Below are 13,162 nucleotides of genomic sequence, written 5' to 3'. Positions count from 1 at the left end.
TGATGCACATTATTCTGTTTGGGTGTCCTTTGCAGAAATTTATAATGAAATTGTATACGATCTGTTATCAAACGAGACTCAGAAAAAGAGAACACCCCTCAAATTAGCTACAGATGTACAGGGTAGGGCATTCATCAAAGGTCTTAAGGCTGTTTGCGTCAATTCCGGTTCTGAAGCGTATCAGGTTTTAATGGCTGGACAGTATAATTTAAAAGTAGCTGCAACTGCTTTAAACGCAAGAAGCTCGAGATCTCATTGTATATTCACTATTAAATTATTGAAGTACTATGTTGAGAATGATTCCGATTCTGTTGAAGTTAGCACGTACGTGAATAATATTTTCTTTGTAATATAATTTTTGTGCCAGTATCCAGTTTTGTTATATATATAATGTTTCTTACAAATATTACAGATTTGCCTTTTGTGATTTAGCTGGTTCAGAACGTTTAAAGAAAACATTAAATATCGGAGATAGATTGAAAGAAGCACAGAATATTAATACAAGTCTGTTGGTATTAGGAAGATGTCTAAAAACAATTCACGATGGACAGTTGTCTAAACAAAAAATAGAACATGTCGGTCCATTTAGAGAATCAAAACTAACTAGGCTATTTCAGAAAGCACTTTCTGGTAAAGAACATATAGCTCTGATAGTGAACATCAATCCTTTACCGAACTTGTACATAGAAACCCAGAATGTTTTGAATTTTTCTGCTATTGCAAAGAAAATAGTTATAGAACAGAAACAAAAAATACAGAAGAAGAAATCAAGATTTTCGCAGATAGTATCACAAAGTATAAGAACAGTAACTGATTGGGATGCTACAGAATTAGAAAGTGAAGGTATATATGTAATTGCATATGCTACAGTTACAGTTAATTATATTTTTTAAACATATTTCTGTTCAATATATTCTTATGATATTTTTACAGAGTGGCACAACACGGCGGATGATGTTGTGTTCGGCTATGTGCAAGCTGAAGATTATGATGAGTTGGTGAATGAAAACGAAAGTTTGAAAAAAGAAATTGCGTTTGAAGAGCTCTGCATTAACTCGGGATCTTCGGATACGCCAAGAAATGGCTGATACTTACACAATTATGATGAAAGAGATTGAAGTGGAATGGAAGTATGTTATTACTCATTGATTATGATAACTCTGTATGCAACTAATTCAGCTTGTCATGTCATATAACTTATCTTTGCAATTAGTAGTACATTTTTATAATTATACCATTAATTGTGATATAGGAAACGTATAAAAGACGTGGAGGAACAGCAAGAAGATGTACTTCAATGGTCTGTGAAACAAGTTGAAGATTTCTATAAGCAAAAACTGGATCAACTTAGCTGTCGTAAGAGGAAGCGTCCGTCTAATGCAGAGAACGACGCTGACGATTTAAAAAATATGGAAGAGTTGGAATGTGAAAATTCTCGTTTAACATCCAAGATTGTATTACTTAAGAGTAGCGTGAAAGAACTTAAAGAGTCAAATCAGTCCTTGACTGTTGACAAGAATAAAATAAGTTTCGAATTGGGCTTGATAAAAGAGGACTTGAAAAACGTGAAGAATTTGTTGAGCACAGCTCAGAAAGATGTTTGTTTGGATGCAGACTCAGAGTTTTACATGGAGGAATTAAAATCTCAGTTATTCGCGAAACAAGAACAAGTGAAGGTATTTAAAATCACATTGGATTATTTATTGTATTCTGTATGTTTCTCTTTATATTATAACAACATTATTTCAGAAATTAAAAGTATTTTTGAATGAAGCAAAGGAAGAGTACATTGCAATCACCACACAAGTAAGGGAGAAAGAATATGTCATCAAGGAACAAGAAGAAGAATTATTTGAGAAACAAGAAAGAATAGATGATTTAGAAGCAGATTTGGAGAGTGTGAATATTTGTTTAACAGAGAAGACAAAATCTGTAGAGGTACTGGAAGAAAAATTAATCAGAGACAGTAAAACACAACTTGAAGAAACGTTGAGAGATAGTGATAATGTTAAAACTACATTAGAGACTAAAATCAGTGGTTACGAGGAACAATTGAATAAATTTGAAAAGGAACTCTCACATGTTAAGGATAACTTGAATAAATCTGAAAATGAACTTTCACATGCTAAGAATGATTTGAATAAATCTGAAGAGGAACTTTCACACGTTAAGGATGACTACAATCAATGTATGGAAGTATGTATCTCGTCGCTGTCTTAAGATTATACAATCGACACTTTCATAACTTTTTAAATATTTATTTTATGTTCATAGAAACTGAATATCCTACAAGCAGATTTTAATAGTCACATCTCAAAGGTAGGTACATATGATAGTACAATAATTGTTATACATATATGTTTAATGATTCTGTTTTGTAGTGTAAAGACGAGCACGAAGAAACAATAAGTAAGTTGCAGAAAGATCTTTGTGTAGCGTTAGAGAGGAGTGATATTAAGTCGAAGGTATTTAGATAAATAAATATAAGTGCCATGAAAAGTAACCATTGATTCTATTGGATTGCGTTTTTCTTATAGTGTTTAGATGTTCATGCCGCGAAGATCACTGAACTGGAGCACGATCTCGAAACTATAACAGACCTTCGGCAACAAATTGAAGAATTAAATAAGAGTTTAGAAATATGTCAAGATGAGAAAGAACATTTGCAGAAGCTACTGGACGAGAATAATGATAAGCTTCTAGAATTTGAGGATCGTTTAGAGCATGCAAAGGAGATACAAGAAGAAAAGGATGCTGAAATAATGTTTCTTCAAGCGGGTCAGATATTTTTTATTCAACAAATAATTGCCAATAGTATTTATCTGGTAACAATATAAAAACATTTCATTGTTATAGAATTAAAGCTTATGATCCCAAAAACCGACTCCGACGATAGAAGCGAGAAACTCATGGAGATAGAGATGAAGAATAGAATCAGAGACTTAACGGAGGCGAAAGAAGAACTTTCGCGAAAAGATGAATACATTGAAAACTTGGAGATGCGCGTGCAAACGTACGAGCAGAACGTGAAGGTTTTGGAACTCCTTCAACAAAGTGCTCAGGAGAGGCAAGCGGAAAATGAAAGGTTAAGAAGCAGAAATGAAGAATTGAAGAATAGTCTGACTGAGAAGGAGCGTGAAATGGAAGCGTTTATGAAGAACAGGGACGAGATGGTGACAAAATATGAGAGTTTAGTAAAGAATCAACAAGAGGAATTGGAGAAACGGAAACAAATGGTACTTCCTTACTGAATTGTTAACAAAATTGATTCTTCGCAAATTAGTCCTATTTAATAACTGTTCTTGTGTAGATAACAAAGAATTCCTCCAAGGAGAAAGAGTTATTGGAAAACACGTCTGATGACGAGGCAGTACCAAAAGAACGAAGAGCAATGCGAGCGCCAAGGAAATATTCTCCTACGCCAAATGAATCAGTGATCGAGCTCTCTGGTTCCGAGTCTAAGTATGAACTTGAATATTATATGCAATATTTATCTAATGAACCTAAGTATCGAAGTGTATTATGATTTAATTTTAGACGAAGTGCAAAACGTACTGTCCGTCCTCCTACTACAGAAACATCATCGGAGAGAAAAAGGAACACTCGTAAAAAGAAATTATATTTGACAGCCGACGAATCTTGTCAAGATATTGAACCACTCGAGGTAAAATTATATAATCGTAATGTCGTTCATCAGTACATAATTATAAATATTTTGTTCCTTTTCAGAGCACGGTAACGATCACACCGGGAAAGATACCACCTCGCAGTTTAAGAACCAGACGAAAATGATGAATTGTACATAGAACATGTCGAGTTAGAATAAGTTATGGCAAATGATTGTTACTCTCAAGAAAACTAGCCGTAGGAATAATCACAGCGTCGGTGATTTTAATGTTCTATAAGACGTTATAAAGCGAGACGTACGTTCTGTGATATTTCTATACAAAAATTCCTCATTTATTCTCTGTAATTTAAAACGTATTATAAGATAGAGCAGTATTTTTGTATCTTTTAATCATATCTTGTATTAAAACAATGTATTTTATACATGATGCTTTACTTTTTTTTATTCTTGACAAATGTAAAAATTATTAGAGATACATACGTGGAACTAAAAAAATAATATAATGAATATACGTACCGTGGTTATACATACTGCACATTCTGCAATCTGATCTGGCCTCTATCGTGCACGGTGAATCTACCTAGGCCTCACAAAATTTGTAGATATACGTCTAAACATTTAAAAGGTAAAAGTGCAACAAACCTGCAACTTTCTGAAATACCTTGCGCTGGTTGTTTTGAATTTTTATATATATGTATGTAAATTTTGTGAGCCTTGAACTTAACCCTATACGTTATTATGCAGCATGTGTTAACAGTAACGGAGACACAAGGAAAGAGATTGACGGGCGAAAGGCATACACAGCTCCACCATGATATTTTCTTCAATATTTTATTTTTCACGAGGTACACGACCTTTATTGTTACATTCAGCAATTATATTGATTAATTTTTTAATAGTTCTAGAATTTTAATGCTTCCGCCCTTACGCTTTTGGTAGTTATTCATTAATATATTATCATACTTTCAATGGAGTCAACAACATATATATATATTTTTTTTTGTTTATTTTCATATGTATATATGTAGGAGCGTTGGAAAAATGAGAGGGATCCAAGCGGGATTCGAACTCACGACCCCCGGCGCCGAAAGCAGAGACTGACCCACTACTCCACGAAACCCTCCTATTTTCCAAAGATGTTATTTGCTCGTTTGTTGGGTATGGAGTTCCCAATCCCATATATATGTATATATATCATTTATATATATGTATCGGGTGTATGTTCAATCGTTACGAGTGAATGCACTGTACCATAGGATAGCTTTATTAAACAATTCACAGAGTGATCTTGAAATAGGGGGATTGCCGAAGTACACCATAAAATTATTATGTATACATAAGAATTATCTCGTTTGGCCATGGAATCATTTTGTTCAATGTTTTTCTGTGTTTTTTTTGTTTTTCCTAGAAAGAAAGAAGAAGAATGTACTTTCTCGCGTCTCAGTCGGGGCAAAAGGACAGGAAAAAAAAATTAAACGAACTATCATCTCTGCGTTTCGAAGAGAAACATAGCACGAGGTCTCGACGAACAGAATTTACAGAACAGACGATATGAGTCGCCAACGAAAGACTCAACGGATTCGATAGAATTGACGGTACTTCAAGAAATACACGCTTATTGACTCGGGGATTAGTTCAAGCCACTTCTGTGCAACGTCCGCAGAGATGGGGAAAATCGATGCAAATTATTGAAAATAACGAATATTCTTTTTCAACAATCACATAAGAACTTATACATTTGCACACATTAGGCAATTTTTCCATCAGATGTTTTTTCTTTTAATATTAAAATTAAAGAAAAAAGAGAAAAGAATGCGACAAATATAAGAAATCAAGGACAATGTAACAGCGTTTAACAAATAATTGTCACATTGTTACTGTAAGTGAGCGAACACGTGAATCCACAACCTATAAAACGTAGTGTGAATTTCAATTAGAAACGTAATTGTTTCATCGTGAATGAAAAATATACCGTAGATTCTAGATCATTTAATCGAATGTTAAATAATTAAACGAATGTTAATGAATGCACACGCATTGTTGATATTAGTTTCGATAAAATTTTCACCCATCTCTGGTTTCCACTTCCGGTGTTAGGCATACACGCGTGTAATCGGTCTTCCATCCACTCCAATGAACTTAGGCCCGAATCATTTTGCGACACCTTAACGTTAATATATATTTATATTTAATATAACATGTATACATCCACGTAACGACTAGTGCGAATGAAAACATTTTTACAGCGAGCTTGAGTGAAAAGGTCGATATTCGAGAAAAATTGACGAAAGATCTTGACTCAACATAGCGGCGCACGCACGACGTCTCGACGGGATCTGCAACAAATTTTTCTTGAAAATGCAGCGTCTGGTATTTCTTTTGGCCTTTCTTTCTAACCCCTGGATGGCTGAGTATAGTTCAGAATAATAAAAATAATGGTTCATAATTTTTCAAGAAATACACGCGGAATTTAGAATTTTATGGTTAGTTAATACACTATCACTCAAGTGTTTGAGGTCACTTTATCATAATATAAACAGTTACTTCACCCCAATTGCTATATCTTAAATAAGATTTAAGATTAATAATTTAACTAATAAATCATTCAAGATAATTTCTTTAACATTCCATTTAACTTTCTAAATGTTTCAGCTTTTACAAATATTATTCAAACCTAGTTCTATTCTGTCAATCCAAGTTTAGTTTCTCAGCTCAAGCAAAAAAACTCTAAAACAAGTATTCGAACAGTATTTATTCAAACAATAAATTAGCGGAAATTCATAGAAACTGGAGTGCTTCAGGAAGTTAACTGATATCTGTAAAAAGGGGTGGATTTGCCTCGATACCACCAAAAGCACTACATCCGTCGACAGGAATTCTGATAAGTATATTTTACCAATCAATAAACCTACAGTCTAAACAATTCATCTTCAGCCATCTTTGGGGTAAGGGGTTGCCAACATTTGTTGAACAAACCTTTGTTCTCGGCACAACATCAACGAAGTGTGTCTCTCATTGCTATTCAAATGTGTTTCTTTATCTCGATCCGTTTACAAACATCTTGTTCCCCTCGTGCCACCGTCAGGACAGGATAACACGAGAGGCGGCGATACATTTTCAGATAACACATGACGCCTCAAAGACGCCCATTTGACGGCTGTTTTAGGTCCAAGACGTCTTTAACACGTTCACTGCCAACCACGGGTTATTTCGTAGTTTGTTTACTGGGCATATTTGTGCAGCTACGATGAAATTCGTAATATATCAGTGTAAATATGAATAGATAGCCTCAGGGAGGAGAACAAAAAATTAATAAATGAACAGAAAATTTCTGTTACATAAGCCAACTACGAGATAATTCGTAAGATCTTTTTTTTTTTCAAAAAAACACATTCTATATGCTTTTTGATGATTACTATGTACTATAATTAGAGTTTTTAATAATATAATATGATTAAATTAAATTGGTTTTTTAGACCGGAATCCTGAAAAGTACCGTGGCAGTGAACGTGTTAAGCCGTTTTTATGGCGTCATGTGCTATCTGGGTTGCGGAGCAGATCGGCAAAATTCATGATCAGGAGAGGACAAAAAAAGCGCAACCCCCTGAGGTTCAATGAGGGGGAGGGGGCGGGCGGTCAGCGTCCGACCATTGAATGCGTGTTTATTTGTAAAAATAAAGCGGACGATGCATGTCGATCCGTTCGAAGTGGTGTCCTTCGGCACACGGCAGTGTAAACAATGCCAGATTATATAGTCCTTGATCCTTCGAACCCGATGAATAGCCGCCAAAAATGTTCGAATCTTTCAATTTTGAATTTCGAGTAAATAATGTAACGCGTTCATTTTTGTTTTTTTAATTATCTGAACGATCGATATCATTACAAACGAGAAACGTTGAAATTTGTTCCTTTTTTTTTTAATAATTTTTTCTTCTTCCATTAATTTCTTAGATCGTCATCCGTAATCGAAGACGAGTCGTTTAACAATTGATATAACTGTGGCGTTTAAGGTTCTTACTTTTTTTTTTTCAATTTCGTGTGCACACCCGTCCACCGTTCGCTAGATCCACGTATCATCGGGATGGATGGAATCGACGGAGGTTCGATGAGCGAGATCGATCGGCAACAATATTTACAGTTTATACATACAGGGTATTTCACGTAACTTGATCACCTTAAATATATCGCTTATTTTGTACGATAGAAAAAATATCAGGGGAGAAAAATATTCTGTTCGAAGGCGCCAATACGGTGATGGGCCGAATTTTTTTCTCAAGGTCATTTTTTTTTTTTTCGAGATTTCAAGGTCATCAAATTTTTTTTTAACGGGACTACATATTTTCACTACAATACTCTTATAGCATATAAAAAAACAAATCCAACGAGGTGCAATATGTTGACCTTGACGTGACCTTTAGCGAAAAAATCATGAAATGTTTGTCAGTAAGCTCAGTACGCGTTCGGGGACGGTAAATGAAGGAATTTCAATTTCATTGGAACAGTGTACCGTGTAATTGTCCCTGGTGCATGTAAACAGACATTCGTATCCTCCTTTCGTCGGCAGAAAACATGCGACAAAGGGTTCTACATGAATGTAGATCAATTACTGCAGAGCAACTTAAAAATGTACAGCAAGAATTTATTTACCGCCTCCAACAATGTATCCAGATTCACGGTGCACATTTTGAACACCTTCTAAATAAAGATTTAACTGAAGACTATGATTTAACAAAAAATGACCTTGAGAAAAAAATTCGGCCCATCACCGTATTGGCGCCTTCGAACAGAATACTTTTCTCCCCTGATATTTTTTCTATCGTACAAAATAAGCGATATATTTAAGGTGGTCAAGTTACGTGAAATACCCTGTATACGGTTGGACTCGAACAACCCTTATTTCCCACTTTTATCTTTCTCTCCCTGTATATTTGACCCTTTTCTTTAGTATTACCTTCACTGTGCTTGAGGATCGTGAGTGCAAGTGATGTCGTGACAACGGAGAAGGAAGTAAAAGACTCGTTTTATGTTCTTCTCGTGTCTCTTCCCGCCATCCGTCTACTTACTTCCTCTTCGTATTCGTCTGATGACGACCGCGTCTCAACTAGAGACGGCGTGCAAAATCACTAACGGTGATTTATCACAGTGATCACCGAATCACGATCAGGGTCGTGATTTAACTTCATTTACGACCGTGACTGCGATTTTTTTATCTTGAGTGAATTTTCTCACTGCGATCGTAAGTCCTTGATCTTTAAACAGAGAAACGTATTCAATATGATTTTACGATGAATTACATTACTATTCGTGTTTGTAAAAATCAGTAGAAAAAAAACAAGAAATTCTAAAAGAATGATTTGCTAGGTAATATGTAGATTATAATTTATAATCATTAATTTATTCATTATTCTTCACTGTTTCTAATTATTCCTTCACTTTATACGATATAACTAGAATTTTTGTTTCGATGTCGTTAATATTGTTGCGTTCTCTTTGGTGAATTTTAAAGCTTTGTGGGAAATATGGCGTGAGCTTGCGCCTATGGGGCGCTTTTAATTGTGAAATTGTATTTAAGTATTCAATTAAATAACAACTTCAATTTAAACTGTTCAGAATTCTTTAATTTTAATTTAAATATTTTTTTTTACACTTATTTAAATAAATTTACTTTTACAAATTCTTCTTATGTTTCGAGCATGCGTCTGGGTAGTTCTAACGTCCAGAGATGAATGGCGGAAAAAAAAGAAACAAGGAACGTCATCTCGTTGCCCAATTATAAAAACAAATACAATTTGTGTATTATCAAAGTCTCTTACAAACAGACATCTAATCAGGAAATTATTAATTAATTAAAGCGACTTCCTATTTACCAATCCATTCCTTGTCATTCATCAACTGTCCAGTTCCCGAGTGTTTATCATTTTACCATTGGTTTGTACATTAGGAGAGGGAGATAAAGAGAAATTATTCAAACATAAATAATTTTAAATCTATCCTTTTCAATTCCTTTCCCAAATGTGCCAACCTCCCCTTTCTCCCTTCTCCTATTACATTTGTTTCAAACCTCGCGCTTCCGACACTCGCATATCATAAACCCTAAATATCGCTTGAACTAAAGACACTACCCGCGACAACGTAACAATATAAAATATACAGATTAAATGTCGCGTGTAAAGAACGCGTGTAAATTACATTTCATGCCATTCCTAGTCTCAACCACCCTCTTCCTCCTTTTCTCTGTCTCTCCCTTCCCGCGCCACCTCTTACTCTCATATTGTTGTATTCAACGGGCTCATGATTCGAATGGTCCTATCAGCACTTGGTTATCCGATTAATGGACCTAATAGGCTATTAGCCGAGTTTCTGAGATCTTTGTAGTTGCTGCAAGAGAGTTTAGCTGTTCAAGGTGACTTCTCCTACCGGGAATTAAATTACCATGTACAGTATACTGCAATTTTGTTGGGCATGTATTTACCGTAGATTATTGATCATTTGAATTGGAATCGCGTCTCACAGATGGTCTGTTACCCTTGAAATGTATGGAACGAAAAGTACTATTGTCTTTACATTAAGGGGATGTTTGACTTTTAATAATTCTTTTTGGTGCATAAGCCTCCGAATGATTCTATTGTATCTAATTTTTATACACAATTATGTGGACAGATATTGAGACATTTGTTTAATTAATTTATAATTTTCGTACTGTTTAAAAGAAAAGAGTATAATAAGAGTATAACTGATAGTTTTTGTTAATACTAACTGATATACCGTATTTAGTAACTAAATTGTAATGCAGGGAATTTAAGGGAGATTTTAGTTGTTAATAGTAATTTCCTGGAAAATCTACACATTATTGTGCGTCATAAACAAATAGTTAACAAAATCCACAATCTTTGTTTTCTCACTGTTGTTTGTCCCCTTCTTGAACTTGTTTCTCTCAGTTAAGAGATAAAATGAAAGTTTGGAGTGTTCCCCTGATGTCTGACGTAAGTTCCAGAAGTTTTAAAGCTTCCTAGACTCTGTTCCCAACATCTGGATAGAATAAGTATCCCTAGAAGCACTGCATAGGGTATAGAAAGGGACAAAGTTGTGAAAATGTCTCCACCAGTGAGAAAGATTGAGATATTCAATCAGTATATTCGGGACTGAAATTCAATGACCTTGAACACGAATAAACTATTTCGCTTTACTGTAATTTAAAAGACTTGCAACAACATATTTCAATAAGAAAATCTTTTTCCATTTCAAACTCGAAACTTGATAAGACTTTACAGAGAACATACAATGAATTGAATAAACGATAAGAATGAACAGTGATTCCTCGATGAATGCGACAGGAACAACGGTATTGTTCCCATCACTGCGGAGTCCCCCTCTGGAATTAATCAGAACAGAGTAAACAAAAGCTAAGCAGAGGCTCGCTTAGTGCAAAAATCAAATTTATGAGGGGTTGCAAGCATTTCCGTCTTGCCACGAATGCTCCAAAACGGGCCCGAGTTCGTCGCACTCATCGAGACATTACTGTATAACGCTTTTACTTAATTTTGAACAGTACATATTCCAAACTAATTATTTAATCCCTTGCCCTATGATTTTCTTGATATCTGCAGTCTCCAGAATTACTTTATCATCAATAGTAGAAACGATACGCAGAAACAAAAGGAATTCGTGTACTTATCGCAATTATACATTTACTCTAAAAGTTAAATATTAGTATTTCACTTTGACTCAAAGAATACGAATAATATTTCTGTTTGTTGAATCCATTTTGATACGGTCACCACGAATCTGACTCGATGTTATAAGACAAGGAGTTAACAATACAATTAAAAAACAAAAGTGCAACAATACAAATTGCAAAAACACAGTAGAAGATTTCTTCCAACTAGATTCTTGTGAAGAAGACTGTGAAAACAGAATCCGCGCAAGAATCCACAGTCTACTATAATCAGATAATAGTAACAGCCACCGAAAGACCTTGAAACAATCAAACCGTTCCGCTCCGACCATAACCTACAAGTCTCAACAGCCACGGAAATATTATCGATCATCCAAGAAACAGGGCTTCCGTCACAATTTCATTCCATCTCGTCGGCGATGCAAAGAAGTGAAAGACAGAGAAAGGGACCAGACAGTAAAAGCAAATCCACAATACAATATCCTCCTCTCCCAATTCGGAAGAACGATCGACGGTACAGAAAGATACAAATAATCCAGGCCGGCGATCTCTCGCACTGCCTCCTTTAGGATCTCAATTGAAACACGGCGAGATCCTCTTCTAACCGGTCCGAAAGAGGATCTCACCGGTTCACTTGAGGTCCTCGTCGTCCTCGTTGGCTAGGAGTTCGTCGATCTGCTTCTGCCAATCGTCTTTATCGGTCGTGTCCCTGGCGGGCATTGGGACGCCGTTCTTATCCTCTGCGCTGGTAACTACTTCGTAATCCTTCAGCTCGGCTTCCAATTCGCGTTCCCAATCTTCTTCTGCGGAGATTCACAAGCAGCGTTGGTAGGGCTAGTTTTCATACGCGGGGATTCTTGGTTATTACGGGGGGTTCTTCGTTGTTCGCGAAGGAGGGACGCGTGTTAAATGTGTACGCCTTTGTTATGTGTGTAACGCTTTTTTTTTTTCCATTTGTTTCTTTGTTTTCGTTTGTGTATTGAAACTGTGCGACGGTATCGAACACGCCGAACCTTCTTTCAGCCGCGTGTCCCTGTTTCTTCGCATCGATCTCTCGCGAAGCGCGCGTCTTCGCCGTGTTTCGGTGTGCGAGAATTTAATCGTGTTCCTCTGTGTGTCCTCTGTATCGGTAGAGTGTTAGCTTGGGCGAATAGGGAAGGGAGAACGAAAACTCAAACCACACGAGGACGGAGGAGGAAAAGGGGGATGAAACGGAATCGGGGGGGGGGGAAGAAGGATCTCCCGGAGGGTGCTTCGCGACGCTTTTTTCCCACCTTTAATCTAGATTTTAGAACCCCCGTGATACTTTACTACTCGAAAGATCGGGATTCTTTATGTAACGTAGGTGTTCTATTGGAAATAAATGTGAAACCCTTCTACCGATGGAGTTGGACAAATAAGTTCGGAACGAATTCGGACTTGTACGGCCGAAAACTTCTGCTAGTGGAGGCAAATACCCTATTCGAAACAAGTGATCTAGGGGTAATCTCGTTTCAGCGTGGGAAATATCCTCGATAATTTAACCCTGGCACGTCCCTTAAGTCAACTGAACTCATTTCTGAAGAAGATGTAACACGTAACTGTTTTTTTTAAAACATTTATCTCAAATCTAGAAAAATCTATAGAAAACACGAAAATGCTACTCCAATGAAAGGAGACCAAAATACCGTAGCAGGGTCAATCCCAAGCTTTCGGAGCAGAACTCTATACAGGGTGTCCCAAAAATGTCCTCCGACCCGGAAATGTGGCACTCGGGGGGTGAATTGGAACAACTTTTTCCTTAGCCAAAATTTAAACTGAGGCTTCGTTTACGAGATATTAACGAAAAACCGCGACCAATCAGAGCGCGAGTTTGCCAG

General features: G+C 36.2%; 2 protein-coding genes across 2 annotated transcripts in view; one reads left to right on the top strand and one right to left on the bottom strand.

The window, feature by feature from the left end:
• Positions 1 to 4: 4 nt before the first annotated feature.
• On the top strand, positions 5 to 3,857 carry LOC107192507 (kinesin-like protein KIF20B; the record flags this gene model as incomplete). Its single annotated transcript, XM_015581786.1, is given in 13 exon segments — positions 5 to 324; positions 413 to 843; positions 934 to 1,033; positions 1,035 to 1,130; positions 1,253 to 1,676; positions 1,750 to 2,196; positions 2,275 to 2,319; positions 2,382 to 2,465; positions 2,538 to 2,778; positions 2,857 to 3,236; positions 3,311 to 3,462; positions 3,538 to 3,664; positions 3,730 to 3,857. Coding segments are annotated over 13 exon segments (2,910 nt in total), but the record flags the coding sequence as incomplete, so codon positions are not given.
• Positions 3,858 to 11,723: 7,866 nt separating this feature from the next.
• The window catches only part of LOC107192510 (synapse-associated protein 1), a 122,398-nt gene continuing 120,959 nt past the window's right edge, over positions 11,724 to 13,162 (bottom strand). Inside the window, exon 9 of the mRNA XM_015581790.1 lies at positions 11,724 to 12,106. Coding sequence (XP_015437276.1) covers positions 11,934 to 12,106 — 173 coding nt within the window. The 3' untranslated portion in view covers positions 11,724 to 11,933. The remainder of the gene's footprint in view (positions 12,107 to 13,162) is intronic.

Source organism: Dufourea novaeangliae, unplaced genomic scaffold, assembly GCF_001272555.1.
Source record: "Dufourea novaeangliae isolate 0120121106 unplaced genomic scaffold, ASM127255v1 scaffold368, whole genome shotgun sequence".
In the NCBI taxonomy this organism is placed as follows: domain Eukaryota; kingdom Metazoa; phylum Arthropoda; class Insecta; order Hymenoptera; family Halictidae; genus Dufourea; species Dufourea novaeangliae.
Note: the sequence above shows the minus strand (reverse complement) of the source record. Positions and strands in the feature narration are given on the sequence as shown.